At 42.7% G+C, this 25,784-nt stretch overlaps 1 protein-coding gene across 2 annotated transcripts in view; it reads right to left on the reverse strand.

The window, feature by feature from the left end:
• Nucleotides 1-24,296, reverse strand: part of GALNT10 (polypeptide N-acetylgalactosaminyltransferase 10) — an 88,261-nt gene extending 63,965 nt beyond the window's left edge. Inside the window, exon 1 of one of the 2 annotated variants that reach the window (XM_054217441.1) lies at nucleotides 23,976-24,296. In XM_054217441.1, the coding sequence (XP_054073416.1) occupies nucleotides 23,976-24,158 (183 nt within the window). In that variant the 5' untranslated portion in view covers nucleotides 24,159-24,296. The remainder of the gene's footprint in view (nucleotides 1-23,975) is intronic. The other variant, XM_054217442.1, reaches the window with a different exon arrangement.
• Between the last annotated feature and the right edge of the window lie 1,488 nt (nucleotides 24,297-25,784).

Raw genomic sequence — 25,784 nt, forward strand, 5'->3', positions numbered from 1 at the left:
CAAGAGTCTTTTTCTTCTACACAGCTCAGTAAAACCAGTTTGCTGAATTACACTGCTATTCTACACCCATCATCTTTGGGAGCAAAGTTCGGTTAAAAGGCTTTTTTCTTGTTTCAAATCCAGCTCGTCTCATCAATCTCATTTACAGTAGGTCCCCACCCAGCCATACCAGCTCAAGGGAGGGGGAAGTAAGCTGTAAAATGGGGGCAAGATCATCAAATCGCCTCTATTACTCAGACAACTTGTGCCAACGCCCTCCTTAACACACCCTCCTTAACACACCCTATTTGGTTTCTGGATCATTACTCGTCAGGCAGGAGAGCACATTCAGGCAATTAATTTACTATTCCTCCTGCTATTTCTACCACTAGCAAACTCAAATTCACACTTCCCTACTCCCTCATACAGGAACATGTATCAATCTCCACTTTCCCCAACTTTCAGATTTATTGAACCAAAGAGGTTAAAAAACCTTCTAAAGCAGAAAGCTGCTTCTGTAAAAACAGAAGGGAAACCTCAGTGCCAGCCTTAAAGCAATCAATAAATGCTTACAAGTAGGTGGGAAATTCAACACATTTTTGGCTGCTTAGTACACCTATTTTTAACAGCTCCAAACAGTCAAATCCAATTGGTTGCTGCAATTTAAACCACCTTCCCTATATAAAACTTTAAACAGGCACTTGCTTTAGTTTTCAGAACTGCATCAAGCCCATGCTAACATTTTAATCTCAGTGACAGTCAAAGAAGATCCTGATTAAACAATAATGACTCCACAGCAACGCCGTTCTATTTAAGTAATCTTCTTTGCAAGCTTCAGAAAGATCACTGTATGCAAAAAAAACCCCAATGCTCATGTAGTTAAAAGCCTTCATCGCTTAATCCTCCATCCTTAGTAAGAACTATTTTGACTGTCTGGAACAATTTAGGTAGCAGCTCTCACTACAGTAAGCTAAACATTTCATCCAAGAATGGAAAGTATGAAGAAACTATAGTACATGGTGGTGATGTGGGAAAATCAAATACTTTAACCTCCAAAAGTCCTTTAAATGCATTTACAGAAAGCAGCAGCTGTTTTGGACAAGCCAAGATATTCCACTTAGACCAGAGGGATGAGAAACCACCCCAAATTCCTTCAAGTTAAAAAGACGCCAACTTTCTGCTAGTTCCTATTAAAGGTAGGATCATTTTCTTTTCCTTACAAGATGCAAGCCAAAGTTCAGAGCTGCTATGGATTTCAAAGTATTCAGATCAGTCTTCCAAGTGCTGCATAAAAATACTGCGTGCTTTTGACTGATGTTTCACAAAATTAACCGTGGCTTGTCTTTTAGGCAGAAATGCGATGACTTTGGGCTCCATACACAGTACAGAGAAGGGACCTCTGCGCATAAGCACTTCCAGATAGCTGCAGCTGAGGGGCACACACTATCTTTGAGATTTTTTTCCTGATGAAGTCACAGCAAGAAACCAGAGCAAGCCCTAGAGACAGTGGAAACATCCTGTGTGACTGGGGAAAAAACTTCTTTTTGGCTCAGGTGGGCAACTGCTAAGAAAAGACTGATATTATGAACAGCAACTTTCAATGGAAACTTTCTTAATAATTATTTGTAAGACAAGAAAACACATCCAACTAAACACATGCAACCAGTAGCTCTGCACCAACTTTGCAGAATCCCCCCTCCACCCTCAAGTATTTGATATATACATTTTCCAGAGTCACCGCACAACTGGCAAGTATCAAAACCAAACCTTTGGCTGAATGTTTCATTTGTTATAGCACATCGATACAAAGAACCATTTTATGCTCCTGTACAAACAGAATCAAACATGAAAACTTCTCTTTGCCAGGCATCAGTGAGAGCCTTTGTTCAGCTGCACAAGAATTCAATATAACCAGTTCATACTTAAAAATCAGTGTGCAGCAGTGAATGTTCGCCATCTCAAAGCATGGAGAGATTTGCTAGGAGGATTATATCTAAGCAGTTTTAAACACTAATGTGAAGTAGCAAAATCCAAATCATTAGACTTGCATTTGCTTGATTTGGCTCCCCGCTGCAGGGCAGTGCGCCACGTCCCTTCAAGCAAAGCACGCAGGGCCCTGCTCAAGTAGTTACCCATTGATGCCTGCCATCTCTAATCTTCTCCTGGAATGGCTCCCTAGTGCCAGGCAGACTCTAGGGATTTCAATGAGCACAAGCTGGCTTATATTTAGACTGGTCCAAAGCTGGAGGAAGGGTCTTTAGGTGTAACGCAGAGAGGCAGGAAGATTCCTTTTGGCTACCCTGTGCGGTACAATTAGATGCAAAGTTAACCTTTATATATATATAAAGTTACATACCTTGTTCTGAAATAACTTTTCACCAAAAAAAGTCCTTGCATAAAAAGCTACTGATAAAACTTAAGCAATCCCCCTTTCCCTTTAAAACTCTCTATAAAGATTTTTGGCAAAACCCCCACCAATTTCAAACCATTAGGACCACCATTACCTGAGGAACTGCTAACATATAAACAACCCTTATCAGATGCCTTGCCAGTTTGGCACATCCCTGCCTAAGGGGGTATTTCCACCACCTAGTTTCGAGCACTGAGCCTTCAGGCACTCTGCCTGTCCTCTCAGGATGGCTCCTTTCTCTCCTGCCTTGACCAGATCGAGATCTCAGGGTGCTGCATATCGAGTCACGTTTTAGTGACATGTCTACAGCAAGCAGATATTTTCCCAACCTCTCTCAGGGTATGGAAAAACAAGTGTATGGTTTATGCAGTGATGAATCAAGCTGCCTGAATTTTGGAAGTCAAGGACCCCTGATGCAATTCCCATGTCAATAATCATATAGTCCCTCTCCACCCCAAAGCCATACATTTGAAAACGCAAGCATCACTTTGTAATACATATATAGAGAGAGATATATATACATGAAGATGCCCTTCTGGGCAAGGGTTCAATTCAAAGCTATGCAGCAAAGACAAAAAGCACAAAAAGATCTTCATTTAAAGTTCTTTCATCCTGAACAGAGTAACTGAAATATCACAAAAGTTTCTGTAGTAGAGGGCCATGCTGTTATCACTGATGCACAAAACACAATGCTTCCATATGTTCAAATACATACTTCGGGTTTTTTTGCCTTAATGCTGAAAAGTTACATACCTGTTATAAATTTAGGTTCAGCATTTTAGACATATGTTGAAGTACCCTTTCAAGGAAGTGGCCACGCTTTAGTATTAGCAATAGAGGGCCAGTAAATAACATACCATGCGAGACCATCTATGGCAGTATTTGTTCCAGTCTCTGTATGTGTCCCAACTCACATCTGTGCATGTCTTGCAAAAGAATGTTTTCAGCTAGCAAATCCCCTCACAAGGGCAGAAAGTAAATTTTCTTGATTCAGACATTGAACGTTTAATTCTTAAAACTTTACTTTCAACCTTTCCTCAGAACACACTGCATGTAATATTTAGAGCTGCTGGCTTCCAGGAGACATTTGTCAAAGCCCGTTTAGAAGCGATAATGCCTAAAACATCTGCAGCTGGTTATAATACATCAGGAAAATAAAGTTGTCTGGCCTCAGCACCGTGCCAGTGTTTGAAGGGAAAAAAAAATAAAATCAAGACCATATGCCTGCTCTTAGTTTAGTCTCAAGTGATCTATATTTTATAAGGTAACTTACCATTAATTTTTAAACTTCTATGAATTGAATTCTACTAATTGGACTTCTTGGGCTTTTTAAAAAATGCTTTTAAAAAAATCTTTGAATTCCCATAATCCATCTGGTTTTGATTGTACCAGTCAAACATTCAAAATCTTTCTGTTAAGAGACGTAAGCTCCAGAAGTTATCATAAAAGTGCCATGCCCAGAATACCTCCCTTCACTTCTGCCCCAGAAATAAGTTTCCTGTGATTGTTTAACCCAGGTTATCACCACTACGGGTGCACAAAATGACATCCCTTCCTGAGTAATTTACATTGAGGTTTTTAGATTTAAACTCCATCTCAAATAAATAGTGCCTTACTACTTCAAACAAAGTGAATGAGAGCAGAGATTTTAATCCAGTCAGAAGCCGAATTTTGACCCAGGTCTTCCATTCCCTCTGAAAGAAAATCATTCAAACAAGGTGATAGTGTTTTCGTGTTCCAAAGGTTCTTGCGCTGTGTAAAACAGCACAGATAGAAGGTACACAACCACTGAGGCTGGAAAAGCACAGCAACTTGCATCACAGGTATAGCTGAGACTCATAGGGCTGTGGACTCACTCCCAGCAATACAACAGGGGCACAGTTCCAGCGCTGTGCGTGCAGCCAGCTGCAGATAGGGCACCCTGGAAAGCCTCCCCCTTCCTTTAGGCACTGCTTCTTTAGAAGACTTCAGCTGCCACCAGCTCAACGTGCTTTGCTTAACTTTGCATTCGCTCAAGCCAAATTACTGTATTAAAAAGCCTTCCATGGCTTTGGCTTTAGAGATAGCTCAAGCAAAACATTCTGGAAAACCAGCTATTTGAGCTGTTCCTATGGCCCAAAAAGGCATTCCTGTATGGAAAGGTTGAAGCCAACTGAAACAACTTGCCCAAGACTGGCCGCAGACAAGCGTGGCCAACTCAAAACAAAAAGCAAACATTCAGCACAACCTCGTGGTCTGTGAGCAAAGAGTCCCACACCCCTGAGGACAGTCCACCATCCAGATCCAGAGTGAGAGAACTGGGAGAATGATATATTGCAAGTGGGAATCCCCCAAATAAACACATAACTTGTGCTTCAGACCACAGTGAAGCAGCCCAAAAACTGTGTAAGCCTTCCCCGACCACATCTTCCCAATGTATGTTTGTTTGTGGATCAGAGAGAAGCAACTGTGTTGTTGCTGAGTCTTTTTTATGCAGGCAGCTCTAAACCTCTTTTTACACATGCTGCTCTGGAGGAAGCACCTCTCACAAACAAGGCAAATCTGCAAAGTGCTTCCAAGAACAGAGCAGGAACAGAGGAGCAAGGCTTGTGCTAGAAAACTGACCTCTCCGGGTAAGATATTTTACAAAGAAATTATCTAGTACAGTGATAGAAGAGGCCGAGCGCAACATATTTTGGGTTCACATCTCCTGGGAAACTTAAGGGAGATAAACAGCCCTGTCCTATTTGTTCTCTTAAGAAATAAATGTTTTTCTCAGCTCCATAGATTAACAGACTCACTTTTTGTCTTCCCTGCCTAGTCTCTGATCTCAGTGCAAAGTTCATAAGAACTGCCTCCCATCCTTCTTTCGAAACACAAATGACACTTCAAAATTTGTCTTCAGATTTTAAGTGCTCAATAGCCGTGTAGTTTCCCAGTAATGCATCTGCTGACTGACCACTCAGCAGGCTTTCCTGTTACTTAACAGTAATTGCCCAGCAAATATAGAGACAGTCATCCATTCCCATTCCAGAACCTGTAGTAATGATAGATAATTACATGGCTTTTGTTACATCACAAGATTGCAAAGCAAATAGGAAAGAATAAACATTTGGCTTATTGTAACAAATTTTGAGATGATGTACATGACAATAGTGCTCTCTATAACCACACATATGTTTTCGGGCTGAGTTCTAGTCTGACATGCTCTTGCAATTTCCAGTCAGACTCTGAACATCAACTTGATAAGCAGTTTCACAGCTGCTCGTGGGTCCCAACAGAAGCAACATAAACTGACAAGGTTCCAATTCTATTTTTTAAAACCTTTTGCAGCTTTACAGAACTGAGAAGCAAAACGGCAAAGGACAACTGCAAGTCCAGAAAGACACCTCTGCACTGACTTCATCTTCGAACCAGCAGCCAAGTTTTCCCAACGCTGGTTGAGTAAAAGGAGATTGAATATAATCTTCTGCAGAAGTTAATTGCACTCACCAGGAAAAGGTGACAACTCTACCGAAGCCACTAGCTCCTCCAAACTACCCATAAAATGCAAAGAAGGAACATAATCTCCGCAGAACATGGATTTGGAGAGAGAGCAGACTCAGAGCTCTCTTACAAACACATCTTTTAAGCTAAGAACTCTGCTTTACTGTTACAGAAATTTACCTCCCTCCAAACACAGCCTTTGCCGTTAGATACACAGAAAAAAAGCTAGTTGGAATGTGCCTTTGAAATCCTAAAACCCTAATTAAAAACCCCCAAACAGAAGCACAGGCCAATAGAAGCACTCAATCTATGTTGGTAGGCATATCTAAAAAAAGTCATGACATGGTTTAGGTTTGAGGCTCTAATCACTATTTTAATGGCGGAGAACCACCTCTTCCCACAGATCTTGGTAGGGACAGACCAGGACAGTGCAACTTGTCTTTGAAGGCACACCTCTTAAGCACTTGTTATCTTCAAATCACCTATACAGTGTATTAAATACTTGCAGCACCCCCCCTTGTGAACTGTCAACAATTCCACACGATGCAATTTTTCTGTAAAGTATCAAACCTGTTACGTATGATTACCCAGTGTTGTAGAAGCAGCCTCAGGTTCTGCAAAGCAAAACAAAAGCATTTCAGATGGCTGTTAGTCCATCTGTCTGACGTACCCAGGGATTTTGGAAATGCCCTCCCAGGAACACTAGACTTTTTTTTCCATTACTGCTGAAGGACCACAACTAAGCAATTGCAAAATCACAAAGAGTGACTCACTGGTAGCGTCACTTCACAAAAAGGCAAACTGCCACAAGAAAAAAATAATCATACACTTACTTCAACTTATCCGTAACCCACAAGCAGCACAATATTACTTTGTGACCCATAACAGGCAGTAGATCAACTTTGAAAAGAATGTGCAGTCAGCTTTCAAAGACTTCTAGAAAATGCCTGGAACATTTTAATAACTTAATTCTGACTTAAAGAAATCTTTAATTAAGACAGCATTTAGAAAGTATTTTCAGAACAATCTGGAATCCTGTGGAATGTGTTAAGGCCTCCAAGGAAGCTTGCTCTGGCTAAGAGCTGAGATCAGTCGTGACTTGGAGAAGGAAAGCAGCAGTCAGCAGTAGCCAGCACCATCCAAGTCTTAACACACAATTTGCCTGCCATGTTAGTATTTGGCACCAGGATCACCCCTGCCTATCCTTTATCACATTCATTCCAGGAGTTTGCCCTGTTTTTTCCAAAAAGGTGGTATTACCCACATTACAGTCAAACAGGACTTGACTTACAAGAATTAACTGCTGCTTGCTTTTACACTAGCAATCCACTGCTAATCCTCGCTCCAGTAAAAAAGCAAGTGAATTAGGTCAAGAGAGCTTAAGTACTACTGAAATATGTTGCATAGTACCTTATATCCACAGCTCAGACACCACTTCCTCACCCACGAGCAAGCAGCAGACAACACCAAAGTCAAGTCCAGATGGCCAAAGGGTCTTTGTCTGGAAACCCGTGAACTTTCCTTTACTCTTTAGAGAAGGATTATGCCTTGAAATGTCTATCAAGTACGTGCAGTTCCCAAGAGATTATTTTGAGGAGATTATACCCTGCTACGGTGCTGTTTTGTAACTTCATCCAACTATAACTTTTTCAAAGTACAGCAGGTCTCCTCCTAGCACCAGAAACTCAAAGATGGAGCAGCAAAAGCCAGAGCAGAGACACCTTTCTCTTCCTGAAAGCCGCCCATCCAACTGACACCACTGTTTCTAGATGGGACATTACACTGCAAGATACCAAACCATCTTAACATTTAGTTTCTGTTATATATACACAAAAGAAAAGTGTTTACATGATAGACATTTTCTTTCAATCTGAAACTGTAGACCACTAGAGAAACCAGAGCTATTCTGACACATGAAAGCAAGAGAGGACACACAATCCATCACCTCCAAGACTGGTGCTTTAGTGCAAGCACTTCCTTCGTCAGCCGTACAATAATCAGCTGTGCCAGAAAGTTGTTCCCACGTTTGGGCTGGGTGGGTGCCTTGGGAGTGCATATTCAGTCCCATGGACTTGAAGCATCCACCTTGCTGACTCCACAATGAAAAATTAAGGCCACTCAAGCAATTCCATTAACACAGATTAATAGTTATGTCAAGCACTGTGTCAGGTCCACAGGATGCCAGCTGTCTGGTACTACAAGACCACCAGCCTTGCTACAGTTAGTCCCCAGTGTTTTGCCCAATGCAGCCCATTCCGACAGCTGGGTTTGAGATAGGATGTTGTCTGAGGACAAGATGAAGAAATGGATGTTTACTTCCTCTTCTCCTTGAAGTCCCCTGCTCCAGAGAAGGACATTCAGTCTCATTCCAACTGCATAGGCTTATGTGGGAAAGGGGCACAGTTAGTGACTCTCCTGTGGTCAGGGAATATGCAACTGGCAATAACTACATCAGTTCTCTTACTGTCCTATGTTGGGCTTGAATGTAAACCACCACAAAAAACATGAATCACTAAAGTAGCATCCCATTTCAGACCAGGCACACGGTTGGACTTGATGATCTCAAAGGTCTTTTCCAACCTAAGCAATTCTATGATTCTGTTCTATACAGCAAGGATGTAAGAGAAAAATTGTAACAGTTTGACTATCCAAGGAATAACACGACCTTCTCTGCCCACCCTTTCAACCCCACACAGATGAATTACGAAGACCTTGTGTGCAGCAGTCAGAGGATAAATGTTTCAGCCGCATTCTTTGTGTTCTGTTATTGACACCTCTCAAAGGCAGAGTTGGTAAGCAGAAGCCAACAGCAAAGAAGCAAAAACCTGTAAGGACTGACTGAAGTTATGGTACATAGCGTTACATGGCAGGGATGTACCCGAACTAACTCTTGACGTAACTCCTGCTGCAAACTGTGCCATTTCTCAAACATTCAGCGTTCCAGGGACACAAGCAGCATTTGTGGCTACTGGTTGAGGTACAATAAATCCCTTTGGAAAGCTGTTCTGCAGTTCTTTTGCTAAAGAGCATTGTTTAAAGCTTCCACCATTTTGGCTGCAGATCACAGTAATCTCTTACATACTCACTGTAGGTTGTTCAAGCCATTCTGCAGACTAGTAAAGAGGAAATGTTCATAATGTAAGCTAAAGCCAAGATTGCTTTGAATGACAAAAGACAGTTAAAACTTGAAGAGCTTCAAGAAACCTTTCCAACTGCTGCCTCTCCCTCCCTGCTTTTTCAAGTATTAGTATTTCTTAATCTTCAGATCTTCTGGAGGAGATTCATTGTTACACAAAGAGTTTTGCCCCATTAGGTACTAAGCAGAATTGCTAAAGTCAACATTAAATTCATAAGCTCAAACATGCAATTAAAATGTTGGATTATATTTCATTAAATTTTAAGAGTACTCTATAACCAAGCAGCTTTCAGGGTCTTCTCTGCCAACCAGCTTCCTCTTTTGAGGAGCCGCTGAGAGTTTTGAGAGGCTTCAGAAGCTTTGTACCCTGTGTTTTCAAACAAGATCCAGGTGCACAAACTGATCTCCTCTTTCTTTAATTCCTGACCCTTCTTGCTGACTGCACACAGCACAGAACCAAGAACAGATTACACACACACTGAATGGCGACGTGTTACACATTGTTCTGGTTTAGGGAGCCAGAACAGAATCCTAACTGCGTAATCCAGCAGCACTGAACACATGCCCAAACTCATTCAAGTTAATCTGACAAAGTTTATAAATAGGATGGCAAAAAATTTTCTTTGCTATTCTTTTCCACCTCCTGAACGGAGGAGTTCACTGGAGTCGATGGATAAGTTTACCTCAACAGTGCATGACAACATTTCACGAGCAAGAGACACAGCTAGTTTTCAACAGCCTGCCATCAGAAGAGGAGGGATGAACGCCATGCCTCAACAGCCGATCTTCCAGTCAGAGCCACTGCCTTTCCTTTGCCACACAGGAACAGCAGCAGCCTTTCAAAGAGCCACTTGTACAAATATTTCTGCTAAAAAAAACCCCCCAGACTGTATCTGCAGACAGAGCCAAAAACCCACGTGAACCCATCCAACTTCAAAGAGCTTGAAAACATTTTGCAGAAGACATCCTGTTATTGTGAAGGTGTGACTCACAAATGAGGTAAGCCGGTGCTCCTCGTAAATGTTTAGACCTTTAACAGTTGTAAGGAATTAAAAAGACATTAAAAATAATCAAGGTTTCAAAGTCAGATCCTTTCACAGCTCTGACAAGCCAAGGAAGAGGATACTGGATCCAGAAATCTCATGCCTGAGCCAACAAATTCAAGTATGAAGCAATTACAAAACCTAGAGGGGCACTGCGCATCAGAAGACTGAAAACACCCAAAATCTTTATAAACACTGGATTCAGTTACCAGTGAAAATCCAGCTGTCCCTTTCAGAAAGCTGTACAATATTTGTGACACAGTATAAAATCAAATTATTACACTGCTGAGAAGCAGCTTTTTTTGGTATAAGTACCAGCAAACAATCTAATTTTTAAGGCATTTTCTATAAAACAACTTTAGGGAAGGAAAATAAATATACTTTCAGTTGATGTGAACTTTATGGGAAGCACGTCTTTTTTTGGGTGTTTTACTTTCTTCTTGCAGATTTCTGACTGGGCCTCCTGTGTGCTATAGAAATAAAAATCAATCCTCATGAAGCCATCACTTTTTCCTAAAGGGTCCAAGGAATTTAATTCTGTTTTTCCAATTATCTCAAGCTACTCAAAAGCTAGAACTTTACAGGCTAGCAGAACACGAACCTAAAATAGCTTTAAAAACACTTAAATATGAGGAAAAATTTTACACAAAAAAAGTGTAAGACTGCTAAGTCACCGCTGTGGTGAGCTCAAGACAATTATTTCATAACTTGGATTTAATTGGAAAAAACTTGGCTTCTTGCATTAAATTTTAATAGCCAAATGTCTACTCTACAAAAAGTAGCAGTCTGATTTTGATACTAGCAGGGTAATGCTACGCAGCAGTCTAATAAATTCTTTTTCTAGTTTTCAGGGATTCTGTAGCCTCTTGCTATTTCCCTTAATCGAAGTTGTATTGAGCTGCTCTGACAAAGAGATTTCAGAGGGGAAAACAAGCAGTTTTCATACACAAATATTGGCAAAGTTCAAATACAGACATCAACTGTGATAGAGGGAGCAGGGCATTCTCGTTTTGCTCCCATTTATATTGAATGGAAAATTTTGGTGTACTCCAACATAACTGACAAGATACGAACAACGGCGTAAGGCAGGAGAACATCTTTTACAGCACTTGAGTGATGACTACATCTATGATGTTGAGGGCTAAATCTACAAGAAACTTGGATATTGCAGTGCTGTGCATCTCGCAGATCAACTCCCAGCTTTGTGATTCCCACAGTGGGGTCTATGTCCTTGGGTAGGGTCTGTAGGCACCTTCATGATCAAATTCAAAACAACTGGGTAAGACAGGCTTTTGATGTCTGATTTCACCAGGTCTTAGGTGTATAACCCTTACATACAAGGTGGGCTCTATATCGCGTAAGAATCACTGTTTGTATGCTTTGATGGCTGAGCTGTTCCTCTCAAACACAGAGCAGGGATTATTTGCTGTTTTGCACAGTCAAAGCTGGGAGGCAAAGGATTGAGTGCTGTAGCTACTGCACTGCAACTCTTGAGTAAAAACCATCAATGATCCTTGTGGAGAGGTAGCAGGGCACTGTCCTCCTCTCCCTTCCACCCCAGGGCTTTGGATGGAAGTACCCGGAGTCCCACGGGCTCGTGCAGAACTCAGGTCCAGGAACTGTGCTCTGAACTCAGTGTCCTTGACAGAAGGTGGCCAACGCTAAGGATGGCAGCTGGGCTTCAGGGAGGAGGAGACGGCAGCAAGGGCTACTCAGAAGTAAAAGATAAGCACGTACCCCAGGGGCTTGAGTGGCAAGAACTCTGGATCCAGGATGTCAGGTCCAGCGAGGATCATCACACTCTGCCTGAGCCCTTAAATCCACTCAGGCCCAAATCCACGAAAAGAGCTGGGTCACAGAATCACAGAATGGTAGAGGTTGGAAGGGACCTCTGGAGAGCATCTAGTCCAATCCCCCTGCCAGAGCAGGGTCACCTAGAGCAGGGTACCAAAGCCTCTCACTTCCTAGGGCTTTCAGTTCACTCTGGCATAAACAAAGTATGCAAATACCTGCATTACATAAACAGCAATAGATTCAAAGGGCAAACAGTTTTCTAAACGAAGAAGAAATTAAGGGAAACATACAAAGGCACTAGTTGTCCTCTCAGCTAAACCTAAACTGATTTGGAAGACTGTCAGTTACATACAGATAACCCTAAAAATAACTATTTTCCATTTCTACTGTAAAACCAATCCATAAACCACTACATTTCTCATGTTCTGTCCATTCAGCTTTTTCTACACACAACCATATTTCTCCCACTTCATCCTGCAGTGCTGGTCCCACTAATCACTGACATATGCTCCGGCACAGAGCATTTCCTCTGGCATGCTTTAAAAAGAAGCACTGTCACCAGAGGAATATAAGTGCTGGCAAACATGGTCTGTCAGGTTTTGTTTTCAAGGACTATAAAAATAGACTTTACTGCATTAAGCTTGAAAACTCATACCCTCTAGAAATAATTTTTTAAAAAAACCCAAGTTTTCAGATGACTTGTTATTGTTTTCAAATATCCAGAGAGAAAATCTGTAGTTTTATATTTCATTTAACATCTTCAGGTTAAGCCAATATTTGAGTTCTTTTACATGACTGACAATTCTCAGCTAATTTATCAGCAATGTTGGTGTTCTCTGCTCAGGTGCTTCAGTTCACGGCTTCTCAGATCTATTTCTGCCATCAGCAGCCTTTTATAAAAATATCAGCACTTGGAAAGCCACAAGACATCACTTGTTTCCAGAGGCTTAGGCATTTCACCCATGGTAACCAATATTAGTTTATGCTGATAACAGCTTTGGCCAAAATGCAAGGAAAAGGGTCTTGTCACAGATTAAGGTCCGAGACACTTTCTTGTTAGTTTGTAATAGCTTTGCCAAGGACTCTCTTTCTGTAATCAGCTGGCCCAAGTTCCTATTTGCAGAAAATATGGTGAAAGAAAGCCTACTATCTTTTATACACAGATACTCTGCAGCAATCAAAATCAAGGACAACACAAATAGAACCTTTTCCAATCTTCCACATCCCTGTTTGCAGAGCACACAACCCACTTCTGAAGACCAGGAACAATCTGGGGCAGAATGGGGAAAAAAACCCACATTTCAAAAAAAATCAGCAGCAACCAGCAGGAAGATGGAAACAATGATAACTTGGATAGTCCTCTGGTCTCCGTATGTATGTCCAAATACACATCTGCTACTTTCTATATCAAAACCCCAGGTCTTCCAATACTTTGCAGATTTTTTTGCAGCTTACTTCCACGACCTCAGAATTAGGCAAGCAAAATAATTTTGAGGAGTCTCATTCCAAACACTTTAATTGTACCAATATGAACAAGACCTGCTGTGAAGAAGACCTGTGAACAGATGTTGGTTTTCTGAAAGGAGATTTTTTTTCCCCCCTCCAGGCTAAACTAGTACCTTGAATCACATTCCAAAACAGCCACAAAAAAAAATAATAATGAGGCAGCAGCATGCAACAGCAAAACATCAATAGGAGTTTTGGATATTTCCAACACAGTAAGTCGCAGCCTGAGAATCAAAGAGAAGTGGCAGTCCAGAGTGTATTTGGTGGATCAGCAAAACTAACATACACAGGAGTGGAAAAAGAGGGTTATTCCTTATTACTTGGCTATCACACACTAAACCCTGGCAACAGGCCACCTGGAAGATAAATGAGAAGACAGAAGATAATCACAGGGTTCACTTATTTTTGAGATCCAGAATAATCCTGTTAGTAGTGGCTAACATGAACTGACAGTCAGGCTAAATTTAAGTGACCTTCTGTAATATTACAGAAAATAACTTACTTGCCTAACTGAAGCCTTTTACAACATAGTTATGTCTGTATTTATCCAGCTTTTGGGGTTCTGATTTTCTTTAGTGGGGGAACTTATTTTGCTTTTATTTATATGAGCTCAAAGTACAGTCTCTAAAGAGAGCCACTTCCAAGGAAGCAGAGTTAAGATTAAAGTCAGTCTGAGCAGAAGTGAAGGAGCTGCTCACTCTTTTAAAAATAATAATATAAAAAAGAGAAAAAAATATCTTATGGAATGCCAGACCTGGTTATGGGGTTATTTTTGTATCATACCCTAGATCAAAGTCACTAAGAGTCTTATTTTTCAAAGGAACATCACATTCTAAGACATCTTTGAAAACTTTGGTCTAAACATTAAGAACACTCAAACTCTATTTCACCTGTTTTATTTATTAAGCAACAGCTCATGCTTACTAGTCCCTGTGAACATTTCTTCTTTGGACTTCATCTGACGACTGAGAAATGTCAGGCAAGCTCAAGAAAGAAAAAAAAACCAACACTACCTCTTTTCCATCACGGAGAAAAATTGTTGTCTTGCTAGTGTCATGAACTAGGTAAAAGTAACTTCCCAACTGAATTTGAACACAAGTAAAGGTAATTTATACAAAGAAAAGCCTATACGATCTTCCACTGAGAAAAAACAAGAGTGGCTATTGGAGGTTTTAAATGTTAGATCTTCTGAATAATCATCAGTGAACATGGAGAACAAGATGATTTTTCTTTGAAAAGTCACCTTAGCTTGCACACTTAACTGCAAGCAAAGGATTTTAGGCTTTAGAGATCAAGCAGAGCAGAACTTTTCATAACAACTTAATCTTGTAAAAACAGTTGTTCAAGAGGGCCGAAGCAAAACAGCTCTGCATGTAGGAGTGACAGCTGACAGTGTTTCCAGATAAGATTTGATAAAGCCCTAAAACATCACAAGACTTTGACTAACAAAGGCAAAATGTCATTCTCATCAGATTTTTGGAAAGGGAGAGTAGTCAAACAAGAAGAAAGATTTCATGCATCCAGAAAGTTCTTGCAGGAGGACAGACTGATTTACTGTTTTTCTACAAATCCTTTATTACCAAATAGCTCTACAGCAGGAAGACAGAGTTCATTTAAAGACATCCAAGTTTAAGACACAAGTTCAAATATTGGTACCTGGAAAGCCACCCTTCAAAATTTGAAATTTAACCCCTTGGTCATTATTTCAGTAAACAGCTGCAGTTTCTATGCATTTAAAAAAAAAAACACTCTGAAATGCCTTTTGGAAGTTTGACTTTAGCAGACAACTTATGAACCACGACCACACAGAATGGCTCACATTCTCTATTCGAAAGCTACATCAAGGAAATGTGTCAGGTCACTACTACATCAGCTACACATGACATACATGTGAGAAGTACATATTAGTGCTGAGGGGAGACACTTTTAAACAGAAATTAGTTACCTCGCTGCAGAGGCAATGCTCAGCTTAACAGTGAAGGATGCCAGCATTCACTTTTTGAAAGACGCTTTTTTAGAAGTTGCTTTCTGCTACTTGTTCTGCTAATTGAGAAGAAAAAATACTACAGCTGAAAAAATAATAAGAAGTTGAGACTGGAAGACAGAGTCACCAAATAAAGATTAAGAGTGAACTTCTCCACCAGGCTGGGTGGTGCTACACAGTCAAGCCTTCGTCGATTCCATCCTCTTCCCTTTCCTTTGCTTTCTATTTCTGGCCAAGGAAAGAATCGTAATACCTACAGGAATTACCCCAACTCACTTAAAATAGAGTTTCCATTTTAAACCCTTAATATGTTTAAACTGATTATTATTTGAATCAGTAGTACAGAGAAGCAAAAGATATAGTAATATCCAAGGTAAACCAAGTTTTGTAGCGTGTAAGTTTTAAGCCATCAGCTACTGCTTAGTAATTGCCTCTAAGCATGTTCTTGTCCACTGTAGTTGTAAGACCTCCAAGAGCACTAAGACTAAGTGAGGAATTTCAGCCCTGACTCACATTGGTGGCAACATGTGTTTATATCATGACCTCCAAAAGAGAAAAGTCTGATGAACGCTACCAACCATCGGTACAGTTGGTACAGTTAACGAAAGCTGTGTTTTAGTTCAGATACCTGGACAGAGTTGCAGTGAGACCTAAAGAAGACAGACTTTAGAAATTAGCTGGATGACGACATTACCTCAAGCTTTCTGAACATATTCATGAAGGACGCTACTTGTTATAGCTGGCGGCCTGTTTCCAAGAAAATGGCCAGCAGAATAAATAAAATATTTTTATCCTTGTGAGCTACAGAAGATATGCCATTAACGGTCATCAACCTTAGAAGGATAACTTATCGAAATGGGAAGGCATGAAGCAGTATCAGAGGGAACTCCATGACTGGGATAACAGAGTTCAGTTATAATAAAATCAACAGCTTTTCTACTGAAGGAAACTTCTTCCCTGGGTATCAGCAACACCAGAGCACTGCTTATACTCCACTGTAAGTGTGGTTAAAAAGCCTTAATTATAGATATATGCTCTAGAGAGCTCTTTTTTAACCCTGGGGCTAAGATTAGAGAAAACTGAGGATCTGCAAAAGGGCAGAGAAAAGACCTAATTATTTAGAAAGAAAAACAAACTTAAGGACCAAGAAATGGTAGATCTCCCTTCTCTGAAGCTGCGATTTAAAGCTTTATCGAGTTTATGAACAATAAGGAGACATGTCAAGTGACATATTCCTTATATTTTAGGGGCTGCACAGGACTTTGGATGCAGAGCTACCAGCATATCTCAGACACAGTAGAAGTTACACTTCTGTCCAGGCATTTGAAAAGGAGGGCTGCCTGGCAGCTTATCATGCTACATATTGATTTACTTATCTGGAGTTTTCTCCAATCATTTGCCAGACCCTTTAAATCCAACAAAAGAAGCACAGTCTGACAAGTCAGCCATAATTTGATATCCAGTACTGCTTATATTCTTAACAAAGCTGCGTAGATAAACACTCCCTTCCTTGTTACCTATCCATCATCTAGCCTGGGTAACACAAAATGCAGGAAACATCACCACAAGTGCTGGTTACACTGACAGAAAAGATACCATTACCACTGAGAGGTTAGGCTTCACTGCTGAATAAAGCAGAAGCAGCAACACTTCCTAGCTCCCCGGGTTGTAAGAAGTCATGAGCAGGATGCCAGCTCTGCAAGTAAAACCACAAGTAGACTCTTAAAGAGATAACAGAGAATTTGAAAGTTTATTCATCGCAAACAAGACAAAAGGCAGTCCAAAAGTACAACATAAAAAAATTAAAATTAGAAAGTGGGGGGGGGGGGCTTTCCAGCGGCTATTATCCCTGGATTTGGAAATAAAGCATCATGCTCTTATACTCCAGAAAGTGATTCGAGCATCAGGATTCGCTCAGGAGTCTGTGAAATCTGATAAACAGATTCACACTTTCTGTTAACTGCTAAAAATTCCCCACTGACAGCTATCGGTTTTGCAAACAATCTGGGACCTGAAGTCAAATCAGAATGTCTTTTATACTTCTCTCTAGGAACACATGAATCCCAGTCCAGGCTGTATCTAGAAGGAATAAGTGGGTGGTCAAACTGCACTAGGACTGACTAAAACCATTCTGTCTAGGGACATTAGCTCATGTTAAGACAAAGAGCAAATGTAAGGTAGAAAGGCTATTCCTGATTTGATTCCAGAATAGGAACAGACAGATACAAAATTAACAAAAAGTAACTATTCAGCTTTAACCCAATCTACCTTAGTCTGATTGAAGTAACATTTAAATAATATTCAAATGAATGATTATTTAAACAGTCATTCGTGTCTGCTTGCCATCACAGTATATCCCCTCAGAATAGCCTGGGTTTAGTCCATTCAGCTACAGGGAAATTCCTTCCCTGTTTTCTAGCAAAGGTGATCCAGAAAAGAATCTACACATACACTCATGGCATTTAACCCAAGAGTACCTGTTACTATTAAAAGATTTCACATGGACAGACTCACTGAAGCCACCTCTCTCCTTCTGTCTACGCAGTATCATACATTACTCATGCTACTATCAAACAATTTAAAGTGGCGTAACTTAGATGTTACTCTACAGAGTTAACAGGATGGAACACTGAAGCATGATGGACACTAGAGAGAGAGAGTCCTCTGATGGTAAATATCACTGCAGCTTTGTTTAAATAAGCATTTACACCATCCTGAAGTACCGTGAAACTCAGCACACTGCACTCCAGTTGAGGTGCACTCCATAAAAGACTGCCAACAGCAGCTCTGCTAAAGTCAACAGGATACCAAGCTAGCAGGTTGAAACACCTGCTTTCATAGTGGATCAAAACAAATTTCTGCAGCACGATTTTTTTTTTCCTAGTGATATTTCAAGCACACAGTGGAATACCTCCTACAAACTCCTGACGCACCCTATCAGCTCTTTACTTTCCATAAGGAAGCTGAAGACTATGTACCTGTGTCGCCTGGTATGGGAAAAGATTGCAAAGAAACAGGAGCAGCATGCGGATTGCTTTTACACCTGGATAACAACATCCTCAAAGTTTGTTAGACAGTCTGTTCTTACGCAATGTAAGTAAGGTTACAGTTCGCTCCACAGGGAAGCAAATACAAGAGTGACAGGAAGATTAACTGCAGTTCTTTATCTTTTTATAGTGACGTCTGTAACTGTATTTAAACAGGGAGTGGAAGGTGATACCATAGAACTGAAAGTCTGGTTGATAGCGTTTTTCTGCCTACGGTCCTCACTGGTGGTAAGAAACTTGCCATTAGTTTATCAGTGGCTTTAGTCAAACGATGGCAGTTATCTGCCACAAAATTTGTAACTATAGTTACTCTAAGTCTTGCTGTCTCTCATGATTTGATCCATATTCATACAGGAAAAACACACAGCTCTGGAGATCACTGTATGGTTGCAGTTTTCACCAGTGACCTAAGAAGTAGTCCAGATGCCAGGAGCCAAGAAGTTTTCCCCCTGAAGTCTTTCTTCCATGAAGAAAGGTAACCATTGCAGCTATTAAGAACTGCAAATGGAGCATGTTTGAATGGAGAAACACAGAACCACTTGTCCGATAACAGGAGCACCTGCTCCACGATAGAGATAACCACCCCTAAAGAAGAGCAAGTATAATAAACCTTTTATTTTCACACAGCACGGGAGACCTAGAATACAGCCTATTTGTTCATTCAGCTCTGTGTTGCTGTTACAGTAAAGATCACCAGAAGGAATAATGAGGTCCTGAGTGAAGACCACTGAAAGCTCCAGTTCCTTAATAAACATCTTTTCCAAAATTTCCTTTGCACTTCACAGCTGTGAGATTGTTTAGCCACTTCATGTTCACTACAGCTCACTTTGCTAATCAGAAGTGAGGTCCACACTTACCTAGTCAAGGAAAACCTGCTTATTTCACAAGGGCACTGACCAACTTTAGAGTAGCCCACACTGGTAATCCGTCACCCTTACTTTAAAACAGGCTTGTTCAGCTCCAGCATTTGCACTTCAGTCCTTAGACACCAGTTGTTTTACACTTTGCTAACCAAAATAAAATTTGCTTTTATATCAGCAGATGAGTGACTAGCAAATACAACTGCCAACACTGCAGTCTCTAAGAGGTCTGTGAGGAGCCAGGCCCCAAAGTTCAACAGCAGTAGGAAGGTCTAGGGCACAACCAATCTAACTGCTGAAGAAATCTGCCTAGCAAGTATGGTAAGTCAGTTGTTCTATTTACCTCTGGCTGGCAGAGAGCAGAAAGATTTTCCTCTTACTTTTCCCAAGCCCTTCTCCTCCCTTCTCAGCCTTGGCAGCACAGAGTCTGCTAAACCCCCGTCTTCCTTATTAGCTTTTGCCAGCCGCAACGTGAAGCTGACAATCCTTGACAGCTTCATAGCTGCCCCCAGGTCAGAATAGCAAAGCCGATCATCTTCGTCTGCTGAGGAGGACACAAGCAGCAGCTGCAGTCTGGAAGGCAGCACAGCATCGCTCCCCACTCAGCTCCCCATCAGGGCTACATTTTCAGCAATACTGGCTGGAAGCTTTAAGCTTAATTGCACTAAAGGCAAAGTTTACAACCACAAAATTTCCAAGAGGATCATTCCTGCAAACCATTTTTCAATCACAAGTTTGCAGTTGTTTTCTCATTCACAACCTACCAGCAGGCAGGTACATCCCACTTCAGTCAGCTGGCAGCAGAGGGCACCACACAATCACCTATGTGATTTATATACTTCCATCATGCTCATGAGTGAATTTATAGAGCACAAATTACTACTACAACAAGCTACAGGGTGACTCCATAAAGCATGCATCGTATCAGATAAAAACACATGTAATGAAAGGCAGCTAATTTGCTACAATGCTTTTAGCCAGCAATTCAAAGAAAGAGATGTTCAAGCTTAGTATCTCTCCGAGTTGAAATGTCACATTCGCACAACAGCAGGCACCACACAGAGTGCGGATCTCCAGCCTGACCGGAGTGGTATCTCTGCAGAGCATTAGAAGCCACGTAAACACTTGCATTAGCCCAAACATAGACCACTAGTCCACAAACTAACTCATCTGTGTTTTGCATACTGCAGGACTACAAATCAGTTAAGACATTTCAGCTGAGGACGTCCAACAGCCTTTGAGGCAGACAGCAGAGATTCACAAGACAAAAGGAATAGCTGCATTTCTCTTCTTTTTCTCTCATCTAGTGATCATATGTTTTTACCTACTGAATACTTGTTAAGAAAAAGGAAAAAGATACAAAAGTCAATCTGCATTACATGAGCATACTAACACACACATACTGGTGAGCAAAAAACTACAATCATGAAGTCTAAGAAGCTTCTAAGCTAATACTTTTGTTGTCAGCAGAAACACTTTAGTACCTCGATACCATCGCCCCCATTTAAAGCCACGACGCTAGCCAAACCTGTTACACACACCATAAAAAAAAAGACTTCCTAGTTCATATCATCTGCTGAGCAACTGCACATACACAATGATAAAGGACACTTCTGAGCATGCAGCTGTAGTGAAGAGTAACTCAATGCATCAGCTTTTCTAAAGAGATCTGCAGCACGACCTTGAGGCCAAGACCTTGATGACTTAAGGCCATCCCTTCTCTGCAGAGCAAGAAGCACCCAACAGAGCTGCGGAAGAGCAAACCCAAAGGCAGCAGGAAAGAACACAGACCCAATCCACCTTATTAAAGCAATACGTTATTTTCAGTCACCATAATGTTTCCCCTGAACATGTAAATACAGAAGCAATTAGCTGCCTAGGCACTTCTGCAGAAACCGTTTAGCATAATCTTTCCTAGAATATATTTACATGGCTTCCAATTGCTTAATTTTCTGACACATTTGTTTCAGGCACTAGAAAGATTCAATAAGGCAAAATCACCTACACTGATATATTGCCATTTTGAAGGTACCATGTAGCAGTAGACAGACAACAAAACAAACTCCTCGCAGGTTTTAAACTTCAAAATTTTAGCATCACAACTCTACATGCTAGGAATTGCCTTATAGCTTTAATTCAGCTGTTTCTTAAAACCTTTCCCCCCCTTTTGCTCTTACTCTGAAAGATAAAATTACTGATTGAAACAGCAGACACCATTTAAAGAGAAAGAATGAGCCTGGACAGAGATTTCATTGAAAAGCTCAATTCTGTATCACATTGGAAACGTCCTCAATTCAAAGACTAGCCCGCACAAAAAGGCAAATTAATGCCAGAAACAGAAGAAAATCTTTTCTGACTGCTATGAATATCATTTTTTATTATATAGCCTCCTATCATCTAGAGTTTTGGTATTAAGAAGTCAGCTCTACCGAATGGCTTCATGAACAAGCAGACAAACAGCATATTCATTTACAAGCTGGAAGTTGATTAGTAGTACAAAAACCATGAATGCATTTCAGGACCAAGGAAGAAGGGCTGTAACCACTGAAACTCTCTGCAGTCAGCTGGCAGATAACTCTACAACAACAGTAAAAAACCCAAACATTTGGTTTGTCTTTATTCTGCTTCACCTGAAATTATTTTTACCAAGACAGCCAGTTGTCCTTTAGGATGTTTTTCCTTGCTCAGTGTAACAGGAGCTATCTTTTTAGGACCCAATCCTTCAAAAAAATGGGCATATGATACAAGTATATCTTCACTCACAGACCCACTGCAGCCCATAATTCCACCTTAATTAGACTGGAAGATGAAGCCTTCAGCCTAAAACCCAGTAACTCTAATTTACACAAGCGCAGAGAGGTTTTATTGAGAATTCTCCTGTAAGCTGCACAGAAATTTCCTGCCCAGCTCAACACACCATCAAAACAAAAGCAGATCTCAATTTACTGACAGCTGACATACTTTAAACAGACATGAAAAGTGGGAGTCAACATTCTGTCCAACATGGGGATATCTAAATACTGAGAACACTGAATATACACAGAAATCAGCAGTGATGTACTGCGCCGTAAGAACTGCCTGGCTTACAGCTACTCAAAGCCCACAGTACAAGGACAATTTTGGAAGACCAAAAATAAAAAGTCAGCTTCTCACTGGTTTTTCAGTCCTTACAGATTTAACCACAATTAGCTGCTACCTCAAACCTTGAAGCCTCCTAAGACTAATTACCAACTTCCTCCTCATAACCTCTGTAAGACACACGATTTTTCAATGGTCTTCATTTCACCATAACACCATACCATGTGAAGCTATTTAACAGTGGACTACAGGGTTCATTTTTATCAGTCATACAAAATAGATTCTCTGCATCCAACAGAAATGCAAGCATAAGGCAGTAACATCAGGAACTTCAGGCACATAATGATGACTGTGTATGTTAAAGAGATTTCTGTGCAGGTTTGACAATCTGCTACAAATCTGTGTTACGGCAGGTAAGAGCTGACCCCTTTCCCTACCAGTACGGGATATTACAAGGATATAATCATGGTTATACATAGACTAACACTAAATGCTTGAATTTGAAAAAAAAAAAACCAAAACCACAACATTTCTTCTGGGAAGGAAGAGCTCAACCTCAGTTTGACTACACCTCTTTTTGACGGGCTTTCTCTCCCTCAGAGCAGAAATTGCCACAGTAGGTTCCCTTCCTTCTACAAGGAGGGAAAGATTTAGACAATTAAGAGTTTTAAGTGGTTTTGAACAAGCAGAGCCTTGTAGAGTGGCAGCTGAAACTGATAGTTACACACTGACATTTCAAGCTTTCAAGTCCCAATCATTCTTAATGGTACAAAGCCAAACCCATAAGGGGATAAAGCAATTACGTAGCCAAAAGTAAACGCAGCTAAACTGAGCTTCCAAACGTCTAATTTGGGTGATCTAGCCTTCCTGTCTCGCACTCTAAGCAGAAGGGTTTGTCTGTTAAATTTACTACTACACCAGTGGGACAAGAAAGGAATGCGGTCATGTGCTGCAATATTGTCAGGCCACGTATCCAGCAGGCATCCTCTGCCTCTCTCGGGAAGAGTTATCCGCTCCTCTTTTCCCGCAGGAGGATCAGTACACAGGCATCATCTTCAGGCTCCACCTGGTACTTTCCGCTAGCCCTTGCCTTAAGCTCTGCAGGGACCCAGAGGTAATGGGTGACGTTCGTTCCTCACACCTTTCTGAAGCAGGTAAAGAGAAATGGCACAGAAGGTGCACCCTTGGTGACAGAATTACTGTCCTTTTCTTTGCATGGATGGGACAAGCTCTCCTTCCTTACTCCTTGGAGCAACGGGGAAAGACCTCGCTTTATTCCCTTACCGAGCTCAGCCAAAAAAAGGCGAGCAGACCCTTCGGTCCCTGCATTTGCCAACTGCCAAGAAAGTACTCGCGTTCCCCCACCAACCCAGGCACAGGCTGCAGAAAAGCAGCTCCTTCCTCAGGGGAAGGCCATGGGGGGAGACCCACACACACTCCCCTGCCTCACCTCCTCTACAAGGGGCGGCAGCTGCTTCTCGCCCCCCTCCCCAGCCACCGCCGAGGCGTCCCTCCGGTGACAGGGCAAACGAGCGCACCCATCCCCACACGAACCCTCCCGCCGCCCCCCTCAGGGGAAGGCGGCCGCCCCCGCTCCCACGGCAGCCCCCCTCAGGCCGCCTCCCCCCCACGCACACGGGGGGCCGCTCACCCTCCACCCCACCGCCACTCACCGGCGCTTCGCCGGCCGCTGCCCCCGGCGGCCCCGCGGCGGCGGCGCCCTCCCCGCCGGCCGCCCCGCCGCCCTCCAGCTGCCGCTCGCGGTAGAGGGACCAGAGCCCCACGTTGGGCAAGAAGACGAGGGCGACCAGCGCCAGCCCCACCGCCTGCAGCAGCCGCTTCTGCTTCCGCCGCATCGGAGCCGCCGCCGGGGAGGAGGAGACGGAAGGGAAGGGGGGAGCGCGGCCCGGCCCGGCCCGGCCGCCCCCGCCGCCGCCCTGAGGGACCCAACTTTCCCCCGCGCGCGCGGCGGCAGCGGCGGGCGGCAACTCCGGCACTTCCGCTCCGCTCCTCGCGCGGGGGGAGGCGGGGCCTCCGACGGACACGCCCACCGCCGCCGGAGGGCGGCCCCGCCCGGCTCCCCCCCGTTCCCCCCTCCCACCCCCCCCGCCTCCCCGTTCACTCCCCACTAATGACCCTCCTCTCTTAATGACTCTCTAATAACCACTCTGGAAGGATGCCGTGGCATCGGCGGGTGCCTGGGTGGGCGCCGCGGGAGCGGACGGGGAGCGGGCTCCCAACTGGCCGTCGGGGAGCGGGGGGGACGCAAGGTAGTTAATTGCTCCAGAGATGCTCCGCAATTAGCAGCCCAGCGGTATTAACCACGGCCATTAAGCGCCGGCCCCTGCGGCAGGAGCTGGCCGGGCGCCGTGGGGTGACCAGGCGCTGGTTGATGCTCTCCCTAAAAAACACAAGGGGTTTGCGAGGGATGGAGCGCGTTGGGACGGGGCCGGCACCGGAGGAGACCGGCGGGGGGAGCGGCGAGAAGGAGTCGGCCCCGGTGTAAACGGCGCCTGGGGCCTGGGCCGGGGTCTGCGGGGGAGAAGAGAGCAGCCTGAAGGGGCTGATGCTCGCCCCACGGACACACGGCAGCCGGGGGACCAGGCTGCCATCCACAGCGCTCCATGGATGGAGATGCCATTGCTCCCCTCACCTGGCCTTACCCACAGGCGGGATTGCTCCGTGTCACGTCCCTAGTGACGGCTCCCATTAAAAAGGAATGCTGTTCATTCGGGTACCAATTAAGTGGCTGCTACTGTACCATAAACTAGATAAGTTATAGGCATGGGATGGTGTTGGGGTGCTTTTTATTAAGACGAAAACAACGGCGGTACAGCTTTTCCAAAAATGAGAAGTGGAATCATTTCTTAAGTGAAGCAAACAGCCCTCGTGATTGGGAAGATGCCCTGCCAGCGGAACAGCCCTGCAGCTCGGCTAACGTCAATAGCAAAGCTGTGTCAGTCCAGTCCCCTGCTGAGGGGACTGGCAAAATAAATATTAAGTCTCTTTGCACGTAAACCCCTACAGGGAAATTTTTATTTCTTAGAAAAACAACAGAAAGCCTACAAAAAACATTACACACCCCAGCACTTGCAGCTCTTGCCACCCTCACCCCACACCAGCGAGTGGATTTAAACTTAAATAAACTTCCATAACCCGCTAGATGGCATCTTCCAGCAGATTTCAGTGCCTGCTGAGAGAGAAAAATTATCAAGGAAAGCATTTAATTTAGAGAGCAGGTTACAGTTCCTAAGTCTAACTACATGTTAAGGCAGCTTGTACTTTCATTTTAATTATCAATGAGAATTCGTTGCCAGCTGATTTCTTTACTAGAAATGTTAATGCTTCCATTGTTCCTCCTTGGGTGGAGAAGACACCAACCCATGAAATCCCTTTGCCCCTGCCTTTAGAGCACAACGTATTCCCTTTATCATCACTGAATCACCTGCGGCAGCGCAGAGACTTTGGCCACTGTTGAATAA

Source organism: Rissa tridactyla, chromosome 11 (genome assembly GCF_028500815.1).
Source record: "Rissa tridactyla isolate bRisTri1 chromosome 11, bRisTri1.patW.cur.20221130, whole genome shotgun sequence".
Classification (NCBI taxonomy): Eukaryota; Metazoa; Chordata; class Aves; order Charadriiformes; family Laridae; genus Rissa; species Rissa tridactyla.